The sequence below is a fragment of the Stegostoma tigrinum genome, chromosome 2, assembly GCF_030684315.1.
Source record: "Stegostoma tigrinum isolate sSteTig4 chromosome 2, sSteTig4.hap1, whole genome shotgun sequence".
Taxonomy (NCBI): domain Eukaryota; kingdom Metazoa; phylum Chordata; class Chondrichthyes; order Orectolobiformes; family Stegostomatidae; genus Stegostoma; species Stegostoma tigrinum.
Window position 1 is genome coordinate 54181967 of NC_081355.1, and position 19222 is coordinate 54201188.

Genomic DNA, 19222 nt, shown 5'->3' on the forward strand with positions numbered 1-19222 from the left:
TTAATAGATTTAAAGTCATACTCAGCACCCTCTGTACTCGAATTCTATATACACATATAAGTCACGAAACTTCCATTTATTACAAATAAAATCTCACACACTATTATCAGAATCCCAAATGTAATGCAATTAACATTAAAAAGGATTACAAAGTTTATTCAATTCCTCCTTCTGCTTCTATAAATGGCTTGCCAAAGAACAACAAGTGGTGACTGTGCTGTTTGAGAAGAATACAATGACAGCCTTCTGTCCTCTTCTTCTCCTATTTCCCATCCACTCTATATGCATTGCTCATGGCTGAAATTATGGCCTATCTCTTGCTCCTATCTCATACTCCTATCGGCTCAAAGAAAAACATAGACAAAAATAGAAATTGGGCCATGAAGTTTACACTGGCTGAGAAATAGTTATCCATCCTGACACACTTTCCAGCTATTGCTCTAATTCTGTACATTATGGAATTTCAAATACACAAACAAATACTTTTTAAATATCACAGGGAATTCTGCCTCCATTACATTTTACATATTGAATATACTACTATGACTCTTTTGGATAAAATATATCTCAATTTTTACCTCAAATCTAAGCACTCTTCTTGCTACCCTTTCTACAAAAAACTGTTTGTCACATACACTGTATCTAGGCCTCTCATATACTTCAACTAAACCTCTTCTCACATTCTTCTTTTCCAAAGATAACCAGCCAATCTCTCCAGTTATTCATCATGGCTACAATTATCTTTTTGAAATGTTCTCCTTATTGAGGGGTAGTTTTTCTTTGACAGAGGTGCAAGCAAATGCATCTGTAATCTGTACCACACCTTAGCAATCTTAGCAGGAGTCCATCCTCCAATAGTGACCTCATCTTCAAAATACATACTGCACTTGTGAATGAGTGGTGCTCTCTCTTCTCTTGAATAAACTCATCCTGGGTGTACGTGGAGTTCTACATGTTTTCATTTCAGTGACTCTTGATGTGCGCTCAGTCGTACTTCACCTTCACTCTTAATCCTAGCTTCCACTTAACCCTAACCCTCAGCTTTGACTACTCATATGATGATGCTCAGGCTCATATCCCTTCTCCCAAATACACCAAGTCATAACAGATACTCCAACCCGTTCTCTTTCCACCTCCTGCATATTTCAACTACATGCAAAACTATTAAAATTATCTTCCTGCCACATGCTATCAGCACTGCCATCCCACTGCCTCTCTGACCCAAGGATAACTGGACACCTTAATCTCAAATCTGGAGTCTTTACACTGTGTTTTCCATGTCATTCAACAACTCTTGCCCCCAACTTCTTTGCACAATCCCTCAGACAGCATCAAATTCTGTCCTTTGCTTTAAATTTGGACCAAGAACAGTTGAGGATTCAAATCTTATCTTCCAATCAACATTTTGAGCTCTGTATTTCCAATACATTCAATTCTCCAATTTAAACAAATCCTATACAGAGAAAAGAGTTACTGAAAGATGTCATTAACTCTCGATTCATTTCCACCTCACCTGTCATGGCTTTCATCAATGTTTGAATACAGGTGGTTTTACCAGCTCCACTGGGTCCCAGAGTCATCATACCATGCCTAACCATTTGTGTCTCAAACAGCTGAATAACTTTAAGTTTCCAAGGAGGATGACTAATAAGTCCCGCTTCTTCAACCTAAATAAAGTAAAATATATTCTGAATAATTTAGTTTTACAAGGGTAATAAAGAAATGTTAATACTTTTATTTTACGAGTCAGCAGATTGACTGTTAAGGAATAATAGTCATTTTAAGTTTATACTGCTGCTGAGGTTCATAATGTAAACGTTATTCATTCTAATTATTACACGTCACATCAACTCAAACTCCAATGTGATCCATAAATATTAACAGTCTCTCAACTTCAGTCATAGCTATTATTGCAGGACTCAGACCAAATACAAGATCACAGTGGAAGCTCTGAATTGAGTGATGAATCAAACATTTGCTCCTTCTTCCTTAAGAAAACCTGCATTTATATAGTGCTTTGTACCATATGTCTTAGAGTACTTACAGCCAATGAAGCACTAGTGAAGATGTGCTGTTGTAATATAGAAATCTGTGATAAAAGGTGTATTTTATGTTTGTTTAGGGGAGGATTGGATTCTTAAATGAAGCTGGTTGGATGTGAGTCAATTCTGTGGAAGTTTTTTGCTTAAAAGGTCAGGAAGTCAATTTGAACAGTGACTGAAATATATCCATCCCAAGAAGATTCATGGCTTCAGTCACGTGCCTAGCAGTCACCTGTGGGTATTACTGGACAGGATATTAGTAAGCCAGAGAGGTGGAAAAGTATAGAAAATAACAAAAGGTGACCAATAAAAATAAAGAGAAAAAATAAACTTTGAGGGTAAACTTACAAATACGATAAAGATGCACAGAAGAGCTTCTTTAAATATATAAAAAGGAACAGTGAAGCCAAAATGAACACAGGCACCTTATAGAACAAGGCTAGGGAAATAATAATGGGGAACTAGGAAATGGCAGAGGAGTTGAATAAATACTTTGCATCAGACTTCACAGTGGCAGATGATAATAGCATCTCAAAGTTACTACTTCACAAGTGACAAAAGGAAATAAGTACCGTACCCATCACTAAGAAGAGGTTCTAGGGAAACTAATGGGCTGAAAGACCAATAAATCTCTTGGGATACACCTAAGATACTAAAGAAAGTGATTGATTCTATTACTCTGTGAAGTGTCTATTATTGTGAAGATTATATTATTCTGTGAATAGTGGATTCACTGGTAGTAATCTCCCAGAAAACTTTAGTTTCTGGAACAGGACCAGGGGATTATTCATTTAAAAAGGAAAGGAAACAAAACAAAAACTGTAATTAGAGGCCTCTTAGCTTAATGCCTGTTACTGGGAATATGTAAGAGTCTGTAAAAGATGTAATAGTAGAACATCTAGAAATTGATGATGTGATCAAGCATAGTCAGCATGGCTTCATAAAAGGAAATCATTCCTGATAAATTTACTACAAATCTTTGAGAAGATAACAAGCACGATAGATAAAGGGGAAACAGTGGATCTAATATAGTTGGACTTTCAGAAGGAATTCGATAAGGTACCCATCATTAAGTTACTTAATAAAAATCCATGATGTTGGATGTAGTCTATTAGCATGGTAAGAGTATTGGCTAACTAACAGAAGACAGAGAGTTGGAAAAGGGGGCTATTTTCAGGATGGCAACCTATGTCTTGTGGAATTCCACGGCGGGCAGTGTTGGGGTCACAATTATTTGTAATATGTATATCAATAACTTGGGTAAGGAAAGTGAATGTACAGTATCAAAGTTTGCAGATAATACAAAAATAGATGGGAAGGCAAGTGATGAGAATGTTTCAAAAATTCTGCAAAGGGATACAGCCAGGTTAAGCAAGTACACAAAAACTTCGCAGACAGAATATGATGTGGAAAAATGTAATGCTGTGCAAGTTGGCAGGAAGAATAGAAGGAGATGACTATTATTAAAATGGAGAAGAACTGCAGGAAGCTACAGAACACAGGAAATTGGCAGTCCTTGTCCATGAACCACAAGAAGACAGAATCTTAGTACAGGAGGTGATTGCAAAAGGAATTGGAATGTTGGCCTTTATTTCAGAGGGAATGCAGTAATAAAGGCTCTTTATTTTTTAAGAGGCGGCACAGTGGCTCACTGGTTAGCACTGCTGCCTCCCAGCACCAGGGACCCAGGTTCAATTCCAGTCTCAGGTGTCTGTCTGTGCGGAGTTGGCATATTCTCCCCCTGTCTGCGTGGGCTTCCTCCAGAGCTCCAGTTTCCTCCCACAGTCCAAAGATGTGCAGGCTAGGTGGCTTGGCCATGCTAAATTGCCCATAGTGTTCAGGCGTGTGTGAGTTATAGGCGGATGGGTCTGTTTGGGATGCTTCAAGGGGTGGTGTAGACTTGTTGGGCCAAAGGGTCTGTTTCTACACTGTAGGGAATCTAATCTAAAGTAAGGAGATTTTGTTAAAACTTTACAAGGTACTAGTTTCAACTGCTTAAATACTGTGAATAGTTTTGGACCCCATATCTAAGGGAAGATATCCTGGCACTGGAGGCAGTCCAAAGAAGGTTCAGTCAGTTGATCCTGCATGTGAAAGGACTGTCTTATCAGGATAGCTTGAGTAGGTTGGTCCTGCAGTGCATTTAGAAGAATGAGTTGCAATCTTATTAAAACATACCAGATTCTTAGGGGACTTTACAATGTAGATGCACAGAAGTTGTTTCTCTTTGTGGGAGAGTCTAGGGCCAGAAGGCATAATTTCAGTGTAAGAAGTTGTCCATTTGAGACAGATGAGGAGGAACATTTTCTGAGTGAGGTGAATCTGTAGAATGCTCCCCCTAGAGGACTGGGTCAATAATTACTTCCAAGACTGAAACAGACAAATACTTAATCAGTAAGAGAGCCAAGTGTCATAGGAGAAAAGGAAGGTGGATTATCAGATCAGACAAGATCTTGTAGCAAGGTAGAGCAGACTTGATGGGCTAAAGGGCATACTTCTGCTCCTATGCCTTATGGTTGTGTTCATGACAGGCAGTGCAAACATATTAAGGTCATTTGTTTTGATTTCAATTCAGAAAAAGCTATATTTTCTTTTAGAGTGGGAACCAAGGTCTTTTTTTTCCAGTTCAGTTTGGGGAAACCAGTCACTTCAGCAGAAGTGGGTTGCTGTCTGTTAAGCTTCCAGTCTTCAAATAATTACAGCTGAGAAAATTTAGGTCATCAGAACTGTCGAAGGTTCATAACCAACAGATGTGGAAAGGAATCATAAAATTGGGCCCGCAATTTCAAGAAAAATACATTGCACAGTGTCAGGTAAGTAAAGAGATTTTAAAGAAAAGTGAGTGGAATGATTTTTCTTCCCAACTGACAGTCTGCATCGAACGATGTTGGGGAACAATCTGAAACTTAGTTTTGAGGTTTGTGTTAAGATCTTTCTAATTTTGTCTATTTATCGTTTTGTGTAATAGACCTGTTGTCAAAGAACATCTGCAGCCTTTTGTGAATATATTTCAGTACCAAACCACCGCATTAATCACATACATAAAAATAAACATATGATCTAACAAGCCACTGGATCTGACTTGTTCAATAGCACCATCAGCTGGTATCATAAAGGAACACAGCAGCCAATTTGTACACAGCAAGCTTCTACAATTAACAATGTAATACTGACCAAATAATGTCTACTTTTCATAGCAAAGGATTTTAATCAATATTATATTGATTAAAATATTGGTGATATACACCCCAGATATTCTTCAAAATTATGCTACAAAGTATTTTATATCAACCTTAGGGGGCAGATAAGACCTTAGTTTAATGTCTCATCTAAAAGACAGAAGTCCAAGAGTACAGACTTTCTCAGTACTAAACCAGAATGTCAACCTTGTTATTTGTGCTCAGTCCTGCATCTGGATTTGAATACCACTGAAGGTTTGGGATTCTTCTGGATCTGAATACAGAATCTTTTAAGTCACCAGTACGTGAGGCACAGTTGATAAAGGCTAAGGAAAACATAAACCAGGCAGAAATCTATGTGCAACCTGCATTTATATCATGTGTAATTCATTCCTTATATTTTGTGCTCCTTTGATCAGTCTAGGATCTAGCAACTGTGAACTGTAATACACACAGGGAGCACACAATTCTAAGGAGTTGTTACATTTGGCCATTGAGTTGTTAAATGGGATCATGCCCAGAAATAAGGGCTGAGTTTGTTGCAAGCTTTTCATAGGCCATTTAGAATAGTTCAAAGATTATGGTTAAGTCAATTTTAGTGAGTTGTACAGGCAGTCAGAAGTGAAGACTGCTACTTATCTGCTGTTAGGCATTTAGGTTCACAGGAGCATGAAGAAAAGGCACCAAGTCAACAAAGTGCCGATATAGCAAGCTGCAAGCATTGAAGACTCAGAAGAAGTCTGGACAGTGAGTTTTGAGAAGATTTGTAGCTCAGGTTGAGGTTCTGGATGTGAGTTTGCTCGCTGAGCTGGAAGGTTAGTTTTCAGACGTTTCGTCACCATTCTAGGTAACATCATCAGTGAACCTCCGACGAAGTGCTGGTGTTATGTCCCGCTTTCTATTTATCTGGTTAGGTTTCCTTGGGTTGGTGATGTCATTTCCTGCGTTGGTGATGTCATTTCCTGTTCTTTTTCTCAGGGGATGGTAGATGGGCTCCAATTCAATGTGTTTGTTGATGGAGTTCCGGTTGGAATGCCATGCTTCTAGGAATTCTCATGCATGTCTCTGTTTGGCTTGTCCTGGGATGGATGTGTTATCCCGATCAAAGTGGTGTCCTTCCTCATCTGTATGTAAGGAGTGATAGTGGGTCATGTCGTTTGGACAGCCAGTATGTGCAGCTGAATGTTGGCAAATAAGATTTCAGAGAAGCAATGAAAGCTTCCAGGCCTCAGAAGGAGGTGTGCCATTAACAGTTCAGTGCAGCTAAGTTGGAGGGTGGAAGGAGCTCACGGTGGTATTTGCACTGTGCAGCTGAGCAAGGTTTAAGCTGTAGAAATGTGAAGATTGTGAAGCATGCTGACTGCAGAAGAGTTGAAGCTGCTGGACAGCAGTTCCCACAATCCACAAGAATGCAGTCTAGATTGAGTGAGTGAAGAACCACAAGGTGAGCAGTTGTTCAGCAAGTTTGTAATGGAGAGGCTTTTGTTTCATGGTCAAATTGTCAAAAATGAATAACTGGAATCCTTTACTACGTTTGAGAGAGACTTACTGACCCATTGTGCCACTAACTGAAGTGGCCGTGATATCTGTGGGGTACAGCTTGACAGTATTAGCTATTCAATATGCTCCGTGGAATATTCATTCACAGTTTATCTGTTACCTATCTTTATCTCAGTTTATTTCTGGATGTTAGAAAATAACTTCTATGTGTGTACAAAGTATAAATATAGCATATTGTGTTACTGTTCTAACATTTAACAGCAAACTTCATTGTTCAAAACTACGGATCTTGTAGCTTAATTTTCTTTGTAAATACCTGGGATCTCACACTTCTACATTTTTAAAAACAGTGTTACTGATCCCTAGCCAGTTTGTAATATATATTTGGCAGAATGGTCCAAGATCATAACAAATACCACTAATAGAACGAACATTCAAATACACATAAAAGAGATGGCTACTTTGTAAAGGAATAGTGCGGAGTAAGGAGACATTAGGAGACATTTCCACTACCATTCCCACTTTGTCCCATGACAATGTGATCTATTTCTACTTTCACATGTGAATTTGTACAAAGGTTATCATTCTAATAGTTAAAAAAACTATATCATTTTTAAAACCATAGACTTTTTAAAAGTGATGCTAATGTGGAAATTACATGTAGTTAATCCTGCCAACAGCATACATCTTTCTCTCCTCTGGCACTTTGCTTTCTTTATCTCCATCACCCTTGCCTGACCTTTAACCCAATGATGACAAAGCAAATTACTGTCAGGACCTAATGGTCTGGTCACAATGTAGATGAGTAACAATGCAAATTGTACATTGGCCTTCCTTGCAAAATGTATTAATATAGATATTTACTGAATATTCAGAAAGGATTTGTCTGATTTGACAGAGCCCACATGGATTTATGAAAGTAAAGTCATGTTTAACAAATTTGAGACTTTTTTTAAGGATGGTACCATAAGGGTCAATCAGGGTGAATCAACATTTGTGCTGTATTTAGATTTGGTGAGAGATTGAAAGTACTGATGTCCTTGTTCACAAATCACTGAAAGTTAGCATGTAGATGCAGCAAGAAATTCTGAAGGCAAATTGTATATTGGCCTTCTTTGCAAACTGATTTGCTGACAAGAATGAATAAAGTTTTGTTTTAATTATTTAGAACACTGGACTGTGAAGTGCTGCTTGCAGTTCTGGTTCCACTACCTAATGGAGGATATACTGGCCATTAGTCAAGCCTGTTGTTAGTATGCAGTGCGGCCATTTTGAGGGAGACTTCACCTGAGTGAGCCACAGGCTGAGTGAGTACATCCAGGAATTTGGTTCAAAAGGAGGGGCACAGAAGTGCTTTAAGTTAGATTTAACACAAGAAATAAAGAGCAAAAGGAAAGCAGCATAGGATATAGGGGCAGATCAAGAGACCTACCCGAAGTGAAAATGGGAACAGAGCAACACCACAAATCACAGCATGAAGCAAATGCAGAGAAAGCAGCTGAGTAGTGAATAGAATTACTGTTTATTTCTCACATGTAAAGTAAGAGTAAGGTCTTTAACTTGTGTTAATGTCTCTAGTCTGGAATAAAATAAATTAATTAACAATGCAAATAGAGGTTAATGTTATTATCTTATAGCCATTATGGAGGCTGGGAAAATAAAAATGGGGAACAAGGAGGTGGCAGAGGAGTTGAATAAATACTTTGAATCAGTCTTCATGGCAGAAGGTACTCATACATTCTAAAAATATTAAATAACCAAGTGTCAGAAGAGGGGGTTGTGAGCTGGGGGGAGGAAGTATATAAGAAAGGTATTAGAAAACTAATGAGATTAAAGGCTAATATATGCAGAGATGTGATGGGATGGATCCTAGGATTTTAAAGGAAGTAGATACAGAGATTGTAGAGGCCTTGGTAGTGCTAGTTCAATAATTCTCAGATTTTGGAAAAGTACATGATGATTGAAAAACTGCCAATGTAATACTCTTATTCAACATGGGAAGGAAAACAAAAAAGAAGTAACTGTAAGCCAAGATAATAAAATGTGAGGCTGGATGAACACAGCAGGCCAAGCAGCATCTCAGGAGCACAAAAGCTGACGTTTCGGGCCTAGAAGGGTCTAGGCCCGAAACGTCAGCTTTTGTGCTCCTGAGATGCTGCTTGGCCTGCTGTGTTCATCCAGCCTCACATTTTATTATCAACGTCAGCTTTTGTGCTCCTGAGATGCTGCTTGGCCTGCTGTGTTCATCCAGCCTCACATTTTATTATCTTGGAATTCTCCAGCATCTGCAGTTCCCATTATCTCTAACTGTAAGCCAGTTACTGGGAAAATGGATATAATAGCAGAGCTTTATATATATAGATATACATGTATTTAATATATATACACATACATATAACGATAAATATATAATATACTCAGTGTCAGCATGGCTTCATGAAGGAGAAATCTTGCTTGACAAATTTGTTAGAATTCTTGAGGAGATCACAAGCAGGATAGCAGGTAATAAAAAGACACACAGAATGTTGACTTTTATTTAAAAAGGAATAGAGTAAAACAAAGAGAAGTTTTGCTAAAACTGTACAAGGCACTAGTCAGACTACACCTGGACTACTCTAAACAACTTTCACTCCCTTATCTATGGAAAAATATACTGGCATTGGAGGTAATTCAGAGAATGTTCATTCAATTGATCACTGGCATTGAAAGACTTCTTATGAGGACACGCTGAGTCAGTGTGGCCTGTGCTCATTTTTTCGTTTAGAAACATGAGAAATACCCTTATTGAAACAGATAAGCTTGAAAGGGTAAATACAGAGCGGTTGGCTCCCCTTGTAAAGAATTCCAAGACCAGCGGACATGTGCAACAACAAAATCAGAAATTACTGGGAAAACTCAAGAGGTCTGGCAGTATTAGTGGAGAGAAAGCAAAAGTAACATTTCAGGTCTTGTGTCCCTTCTGCTGAACACCCTGAAAGTGCATAGTCTCAGAAAAAGAGGTCATCCATTTAAATTAGAAATAAGGCTGAACTTCTTCTCTGAGAGGATTGTGAATCTGTGGAATTCTTTGTCACAGAGGGCTGTACAGATTGGATCATTATTTATATTTAAGGCTGAGGTAGATTTTTAATCAGTAAGAGAATTAAGCATTATGAGAAAAAGGCAAACATGTGGGTTTCAGAATTATTAGATCAGTCATGATGTCATGGACTAGTGGAACAGACTTGAAGAGCCTTCTTCACCTCCTACATCTTATTGCCCTATGACAATTGAGAGAGTGCAACGAAAGTTCATCTGACCGATTACAGGGGTGATGGGTCTGTCCAATGAAGAAAAATTAAGGAGACTGGTCCTGCATGCTTTGGAATTTAGATAAATGATAGGCAATCTCACAGAAACATTCAAAAATCTTAAATGGGTAGACAGAGTAGATGCAAAAAGAATGATTTTCCTGATTGTGGTCTAGAACCAGGCGACACAATAAAAGACAAGCCATTTAGGGCAGAAATGAGGAGGAACACCTTCACTTAGAACGTGGTGAATTTCCCAGAAGGCTGAGGAATCATTTGTTATTAGTAAGATCAAGACAGAGATTGTTGATTCCTAATTCATAAAGGTCGTAATGAGGTTAGTGTGGGAATACAGCATTGAGATAAATGAGCTGCCATGGTTTACACTGATTGAATAGGTCCCAGGAGCTGTAAAGTCAACACTCCCACCAAACACAATAATCATAAATAACATAATAAGGAAACAATCTTTTCATTATCATCCTCTAGTTAGCTTGTTCATTTTTGCATTTGTAACAATGGTGGAATTACATCATAGTTTTTCTAATTTATAGTTACTGCAGTTTGATTAAAACAGTTAAAACTATATTTCATACGTGATTTTGGCCAAATAGTGAACTCAAATTTCGTTTACTTGTTTGTCAATGGCAGCTTCCAGCTGTGGATACCCTGCTTTATCCAGCTGAATTCCAGGAAACAAATCCTCAATTAGACTTAGGAAAAGTGGTTCATCTTCGTCAATCTAGGAAATATTGAATATTTTGACATAGTAATCACATTTCGACAAGATTATGAAGTCTTTAACAGTTCAAATTTTAGTTTGAATTTTACATCGTAATTTTTCAGCAGCAACTCACTACTCAACATAGAAATACTTTCACAAATATTTCTGGAAAAAAGGAGTAAAATCATTACTTCAAAAGCAAAATGTTGCAGATGCTGGAAATCTGGGAAAAGAACAAAAGATGCTGGAAAGACTCAGTTGGTCACACAACATCTGTGGGAACAGAAAGAGCAAATGTTTCAGGCCAATGACCTTTCATCACAATTCAATCTATTTAATTACTGTCAATTTTGCTTCTTGCTCCTGATGAACTGTAAAAATACTGATCACAAAGCATAATTTTTGTATCACAATGATACCTTTTATCTTTATGAATGAACAGATTCAAGATATTTATGTTCAAATCTTTAAATGTAAGAAAATGTCAATGTTTATCCATATTTTACAATGTTTTTGGTCTGGCATTTACAGAAAACAATTAAACTCTAACAAACACAAACATAGTGAAGGTTAGGTTTGGACTGTGTTTAAATGTTTTCTTTGATGTACTTTGTAACATGCCAAACAGACAGACAACATGCCTTACCAACTTAGAGAGGTTCATATCACGAAGTACACGCATTACAATGGTAGGCTCCGAATCATTAGGGTTGGCTCGTTTTGCAGCTCCAAGTGTCCGCAGGACTGACAAGATGTTACGTAGGCCAAAATCATAATGCACCTAGTGAGGGTACATGATGCAGTCTTTTATTTAGTGTGAGTATTTTGGGGTTAATTCACCTGTAATGAACTCAAAGGGGAATTGTGATCTTCTGGAAAACATGCCTAAATCAGAATTACAATGCTGTATTAGCAATTCCTCAATCTACACTTCATTTAGATGCAGTTCCCTGCTGGGTGAAGGTGATTAATAAATACGCACACAGGACCTAGGAACATTTGGCCCTTTGAGCCAGCTCCTCCATTCTGTGAGGTGTTGTCACCCTGGTTTCAAGATGTTTGCTCCATAGTAAGCAATAGCTTTGTTTTTTTTTTAAGAAAAATTAGACAGAAGAAGCATGAGGGGACAATCAGTGCTCATACAGACCCAGGAAGATTTTTTTAGTTTTGCTTTCAGTTAGTGAGATGGTTTCTGCCAGCTGACTTCTGGAACTAACAGGCAGAGCTCCCTCTCTCCTGCTAGAGTGAGAAGACATGAGAATAAAACTGTTTTGCAAAGTTGCCTTGCAAGAGTGCGTTTACGGAATTCTCCCTATATTGGAACAGTTGATGATTAGTGGTTAAATCAAATATTATCTTGTTAAGTATGTCAATAGAGTTAGAGTTGAACCAATCCTTCCGTTGGTTTGTGTTTAAATGTGTTGTAAAAATAAAGTGTCATTTACTTAAGGTCTAGTGGTGGACTAATCAAATCACATCTGGAACACATCACCTTACACTTGCCTTTAAATAAAAATCAAAATTAGGGACTAGGCTATCTCCTTACTAGATTTTGGAGGCAGGGGTAGGGCATTCCGGTCCGCTATCCTCTCAATTGAAGTTTTCAAAATAGCAGTTTGTTTCCCTCCTGTAAGCATCAGACATATTTTCTGCAGTTTTTAAATGGTAGACAGGACTGAAAGACTGGCGCTCTTCTCTCCGCAAAACAGAAAATTCAAGAGTGCATCAATATAAGTACGTTTAAAAACAAAAGAATTTGATTGGGTAGCAAATATGAGTGGAATTTTGCATTGCCCCAGGGTTCAAACCCCTGGAGCAAAAATGCCGGGAGAAACCAGGTTCCCTCTCACCCCCACCAGCAGTTTGTCCTGCAGCAATTTAACAAGTAGTAGACTGTTAGGCAGCCCCAACTGTGCCTTCTGTCCCCCATTAGGCAGAGGTAGTCCCAACAACAAGTCAATCAAATAGCTGGCAGCTCTCTGGTCCGAGCAGGACACTGATTGCACTGGCCATCACTGCATCTGCACCCAAGTAGATGGCGGGGGTGGAGGTGATATCTTTGGGACACGGCTGGCAGACCCCTGACAGTGGAGAAAAGGGATCTGTGTGGACACGTCAGGGGTTAGGAGTGGATCATCAAGTATATTGAGAAGGAGGTATAGTCCCTGTTTGAACACAACCAGCCCACACAGTGGTTATTGCTGCATGTAGTGGAAATGCCACCACACCAGTAATCCAGTGCATACATTAATGTTATGAGGACATGGATTTTAATCCTACCATTGTGAAAAGATGGTGAAACTTAAATTCTGTAATGATTTGGAATAAATTGTTTGACTAATGGTAACTATTTTATTGTTGTTGATTGTTACAAAAATCTATTTGCTTGACAAATGTCCTTTAACAAAGGAAATCTGCCATCCTTACCAAGTCTGTCCTACTCATGACTCCCGGCCCATAGAACTGTGATAGGTTCTTAACTGCCCTCTGAGCAATCAGTGCAGGCAGCAAATATTAGCCTAGCCAGAGATGCCCTTATCCAATGAATAAATAAATTTTTGAAAGCATAGTTGGAATGCTTAAAAACAGGGCATATATATACAATAGAAGATACTTCTCCAATATGGAGGTAAAAAAATGAGTAATAAATTAGGAAATGATACATGTATAGCCAAAGTACAATGGAATAAACTGCAATGTGACCTTTTTGTTTTGACTAAAGCTGCAATAAACAATTAGATTGAACAGGTTAGATTTGTAGTGCACAAACCTGTTTAGAGAGCTGTTCCTCACACAATTTGTACAGTGTGAAAAACTTCCTGGCCAGTGTAATGTTGTCAATAAATCCACAACTAGCAAGCTTAACGCGAATGATGATCTGACGATCCGGAACCATCATAGCAACAGAACGGAAGTTGATTTTCAGATTCTCAGGTAGCTCTTGACGTCCAGCATATCCAGGGTTCTATAGATTTACAGACACAAACTTAGGAGTATTTCTTAAAAATCTGATAATATATCTATGAAAGACTTTATATTTAGTATTTCAATGACCAAACCACAAATATCAGGTAACTTATATGAATTTGGTGAACAACAGCAAAAAATATATTAACTCCATTCAATATTTAAAGGGAAGAATCCACCTCAAGCTACTTCCTTCAAACCATGGATATCTGTTGCCTATGGACAAACCTCCAAGGTATTTGCAATCCCCAGTTGGGGATTGTCAAGTATAACTACTCAGCCATCTGTAGCTATGTCATCAGCTGCCCACTCTCTAAACTTTGCAATTATCTCACCAAGTCTCTTTGCCTTTCTTCCTCTCTTTCCTTCTTCATGAAGTTCCTTAAAATCCACCTTTTCCACACTAATCTTATTTTGTAATGCTCCTGTGGAGCCCTTGGACATTTTATTATGTTAAAGGAGTTTGGTAAAAATAAGTTGTTGATGGTGCTTTGTTAGATAAAGCGACAGAAACAGTACTCCAGAGTGGTCTGTCTCACTTAGGGCCAATACAAATTCACTAAGAGATAATAGGAACTGCAGATGCTGGAGAATCTGCTGCAGAAAAGATTTTTTTTCTGATGAAGGGTCTAGGCCCGAAACATCAATTTTTGTGCTCCTAAGATGCTGCTTGGCCTGCAGTGTTCATCCAGCTCCACACTTTGTTATCACAAATGCACTAAGACTTCTTGACTTTTCTAGGCCGATTTATTTGTACTAAAGGCTAACATAATATGTGTTCTCAATTGCTTGCTGTATGTGCACATTAATATTGTCATTCACTTACAAGGAAATCTGGATCCCTTTGAATGTCAACGCATCCCACTCTTGTACAATTTAAAAATATTCTGCTTTTCTATTTTACTTATTAAAGTGGATAACTTCAATTCCTCTACATTATATCTGTGACATTTTTTTCCACTCACTCAATCTGTCAACATCCTTAGTCTTATAGAACCATTTTGAAAATGGATTTGGTCAATACTATGCTTAAGTGTTGCGAATGTTCTCAGGAGTCTGTATGAAAGCCTGAGTTCTTGGTTATTTTCCAGTTAGCACCCTACAGTATAATGAACAGCAGATGTGAAGTGGTATCCCAGCTAACTATATCAGATATTAAAATGAACAAGTTGTATTTTCATAAATTGCATTAACACAGCTTTTTTCCTTTTACATTTTTGTTAACTGGATTTACCATAGTGAGGAAAATTCCGAATTCAGCATTCATTTCTACAGAATCTCCATCTGTGAAGATGAAATTCTTTTTACGCTCCTTTTTGCATGTCAGTACTACAGCAATCTGCTGTGCAGCAACTGAGAGAACGGGTAGATCAATACGATTGAATTCATCAAAGCAACCCCAGGATCCAGACTGTGCTAGGCCTATTAAAGGTAAATAATAAATGATTATATTTTCTAATAGATGTTGAACAAAGTTGACAGAAACTGTGAATACATTGAGGATATCCACTTCCTTTCATATTAAAAGCCCCCTATGGCTAATTGTCTAAGTGGAGATGCAGCAAAATTTCTAACCTTTTATGTCATAAATATAAATTAAAATTCTTTAGTTACAATTTAGTTACAATATGCACATAACAAAATTACTGCAGGTTCATAAAGGCAAGCTACAGGCCCCATGAAAATGTATAAACTATACATATATTAACACTAATTATGTTGTACCTTATCTTCCATTTAGGACTAATGTACTGAAAACTGAATGTTTTCTACTTATTTTGTAAAGATTGTTAGAGTACACATTTGACCATTTGCAAATTGCTGCAATACTTTATGCTAAAATACAAGCAGATCGCACATCTTAACATATCAGAGAATGTACCTGAACAAAATATCCTTTAAGATATGAATTAGGAGCAGTTACAGGTTACTGTTCTGCCAGTTGACAATTCTTATCTTTAACTCCACTTTCCTGCTATCCTAATATCTTTTCACTCCTGCATCTATATTCATAACTAAAACTTTATAATTGAAACCTTTACAAAACAAAACCAAATCAATCCCTAACTGTAGACAAAAATATGGGCTTACACATAAAAAGACAAACAAAAGCTAGATTGAGTTGCTAAAATAAGTATGTATAATAGATTGATATTTGTGAAGGCAATGCTCAAAAACATGCAACTTTGCCACATTTACAAAATAAATATTGTGCGATTTAGTTTTTTTAAAAACACAATACTCAGAAGTGATGTATTTAATGGCTGTCACATGACCAAAACCAAAAGCGCATGCATATTTTTGGTGTACAATGTTAATCATTTATATTCTATTACAAGATCATCCTTTAAGAAATACAAACAAAACAAGGTTTCACTGATCACAAAAGAAGTTAGTTGCTTGTTAGTGGCCATCTGGTGGGCAATGTGAGGAAAACAATGAGCACAGACTGGCAGATGTATTCACTCGCATTCTTCAACGTGTGGTGCTTGATACAGGGAGGCAAAGAACTCATTAAGGAGAAAAATGTATTCTAATTCTTTTAAAAAGCTAACAGAAAAATAGTTGCATTCCAAATAGTGATATTTGACAATGCTACCTTAAATTTCAGTAGATAAATCAAAGCAAAGCTAGTATCAAAAGAGCATGGTAACAATTTTCTGAACTGAAAGGTTACCTTTAAAAATTCTCCCAAGTCCTCTAAAATCCATTTGATCCGAGCAGTTGAAAACCACCACGTACTTCCCAAGGCACCTGCCCATATCTTTGGTAGTTTCTGTCTTGCCTGTTCCTGCAGGCCCAGCAGGAGCTCCTCCCATGTTCATTCCAAGTGCCTGAGCTAAAGTAATGTAACATCTGAAACAAACAGAATAATACATATTTTCATAATTTGTTTAGACTAATAAGCATTTTGGTGAATGCTAAGTGTTCAATCTATGAATCAGAAACCAGAATGCTATCAAGTGAGTGACTTGTCAACTTCTCCTGAGTCAGGTCTGGCCCCACATTTCATGAAATTATATGAAGTGTACTCACAGTGACTGTGTGCTCACAACGGCCTATAGAAAGGCTAAGGTGATTCCAAGGAGTTTACATAAAAAAATCATAGACTAGTTTCTGTACACAATGGGGAACACTTCAGTGGTCAAGAACATTCAGCCTCTGATCTTTGGGTAAGTGTCCTTCAAGGCCGTCTTTGAGATACGCAGAATCGCTGAGCAAAAAGTGAAAGCCAAGTTCCTTACCCATGAAGATGGTCCCAACCGTGATTTTGGATTCATGTCATGCTATACGTAACTCCACCACACTGTTCTGTACTTGTAAAATCTCTCCTACGGTCCTATTTTAACACCAGCACCTGGACAACTTGTTATGATCTTTCTACCTTGATTATTTTGTACAGCTTTGGATTACTTATTACTTTGGTTAGACCCTTGACATGTGACTGTTACACCTAACATGTTATTCCAGCCATTTGATTTGTTGCAAGCACCATCTTATTTTAAATTTTTTTGTAATTATCTCTCTGCCTCAATTAATTGGATTATAGGCCACCTCCTTCACTTACTATTCAGCTGTTGACACTTTACTCATATCATTTGACACTTTTGATTGCCTGCAGAGATTTATTATTTGACACTCCAATGACACCATTTACATGGTCTTTTGATCTCTCTGCCCATAAATAATGTGCCTGTATGCTTTTCTTTACTTCATCTGACAAACGGACAGCACTTCAAAAACTTGCAATTACAAATCTGGGGCAGCATGGTGGCTCAGTGGTTAGCACTGCAGCCTCACAGCACCAGGGACCTGGGTTCAATTCCAGCCTCAGGCAACTGTCCGTGCAGAGTTTGCACGTTCTCCCCATGTCTGTGTGGGTTTTCTCCAGGTGCTCTGGTTTCCTCCCACAGTCCAAAGATGTGCGGGCTAGGTGGATTGGCCATGCTAAATTGCCCGTAATGTTCAGGGATGTGTGGGTTATAGGGGGATGGGTCTCAGTGGGATGCTCCAAGAGGTGGTGTGGACTTGGGCCGAAGGGCCTGTTTTCACACTGTAGATAATCTAATCAAGTAATCCTGTTGAGGTTGGTTGCCTCACTGAGCTGGCTTGTTATTTTGCAGACATTTTGTTACCATGCTTGGTAACATCCTCAGCGCAGACTCTGATGAAGCAGAGGTGTGCTTTCCCGCCTGGTTTTTAAACTCTGGGGTCATGGATTGCCTCACTTCCGGGTTTCCTTCGAAGTGGAATATATATGGGGTCGAGTTCAATGTGTTTATTAATAGCATGCTTCGTGGGGTGCCGCGCTTCTAGGAATTCTCATGCTTGTCTCTGCCTAGCCTGTCCCAGGATCTTGGTGTTGTCCCAGTTGAAGTCGTGGTTCTTCTTGTCCATGTGGATTGAGACAAGTGAGTATTGGTCATGTCTTTTTGTGGGCAGTTGGTGTTCATGAACTTCAATAGGGACAACACCAAGATCCTGGGACAGACTAGACAGAGACAAGCACGAGAATTCCTGGAAACATGGCACTCCATGAAGCATGCTATTAATAAACACATTGAACTCAACCCCATATACATTCCACTTCGAAGGAAACCCAGAAGTGAGGCAATCCATCTAAACAGACTCCAGAGTTTAAAAGCCAGGTGGGAAGACACACCGACGCTTCATCGGAGGCTGCACTGACAATGTTACCAAGCATGGTAATGAAACATCTGCAAAACAACAAACCAGCTCGGCGAGCCAACCAACCTCAACACAACCCGAGCTACAGATCTACTCCAAAACCTTCAAATAAACCTGCTGAACTATAACATGGTGTCATGTGGCTTCTGACCACGTCCAACCCAGTCCAACACCGGCACCTCCACATCACAGTTTCTGAGCTGTTCAAGAATTACATTTATTATGGATACACAGATTCCAGAAACAGGTAAACAATAATTAGTTAAATCTCTAATTCCCTTATAAAACTTTCCCTACACACATATACAGACAGATATACAAGCAAACACAAAAAAGGGTGTCACGGATGGAGGGAAAGATGGAAAAGGCACTTCAACAGTCCCTAGTCACAGGGTTTGCAGAGATGATCCTTTATGCTTGTCAGGACTTGTGCTCCTCAATCTTCCTTCTACTTGCTTGCAGGAGGGACAGGGTAACTGGTTCATCCTAGTACTGTCTCTTATTGGTTAAAAGCAATAGTTTACAGCAAATGATGTGGGAAATAAGCTGGCTTTCTTCAAGTTTTGAGGTGTTTTATAAGTGGAAAAGTCGACTCAGTCCTTTTTGAAGATCTGTTGCTTCTGTCTAAACATTCACACCCATAAGCTGTTCAGCTACCTGGAAGCCAATCACTCAATTGTCAGCAGGCAGAAAGCCTTTGTCATTGACAATGCGTCACCATTCCACAGAACTATCAGCTACCTGTTGCCGGGCAAATCTACATTCATACACATCCCTTGGCTCCAGCTCATCTGTAACCAGATTTTGCCCACTGCTTGAATGAACAGCATT

General features: G+C 38.5%; 1 protein-coding gene across 1 annotated transcript in view; it reads right to left on the bottom strand.

Moving 5' to 3' along the window:
- Nucleotides 1-19222, bottom strand: part of dnah5 (dynein, axonemal, heavy chain 5) — a 372198-nt gene that overhangs the window by 136977 nt on the left and 215999 nt on the right. Inside the window, exons 36-41 of the mRNA XM_048562706.2 lie at nucleotides 16380-16558; nucleotides 14937-15124; nucleotides 13506-13700; nucleotides 11382-11516; nucleotides 10646-10753; nucleotides 1514-1667 (exon numbers count right to left, since the gene is read on the bottom strand). Coding sequence (XP_048418663.2) covers nucleotides 1514-1667; nucleotides 10646-10753; nucleotides 11382-11516; nucleotides 13506-13700; nucleotides 14937-15124; nucleotides 16380-16558 — 959 coding nt within the window. The remainder of the gene's footprint in view (nucleotides 1-1513; nucleotides 1668-10645; nucleotides 10754-11381; nucleotides 11517-13505; nucleotides 13701-14936; nucleotides 15125-16379; nucleotides 16559-19222) is intronic.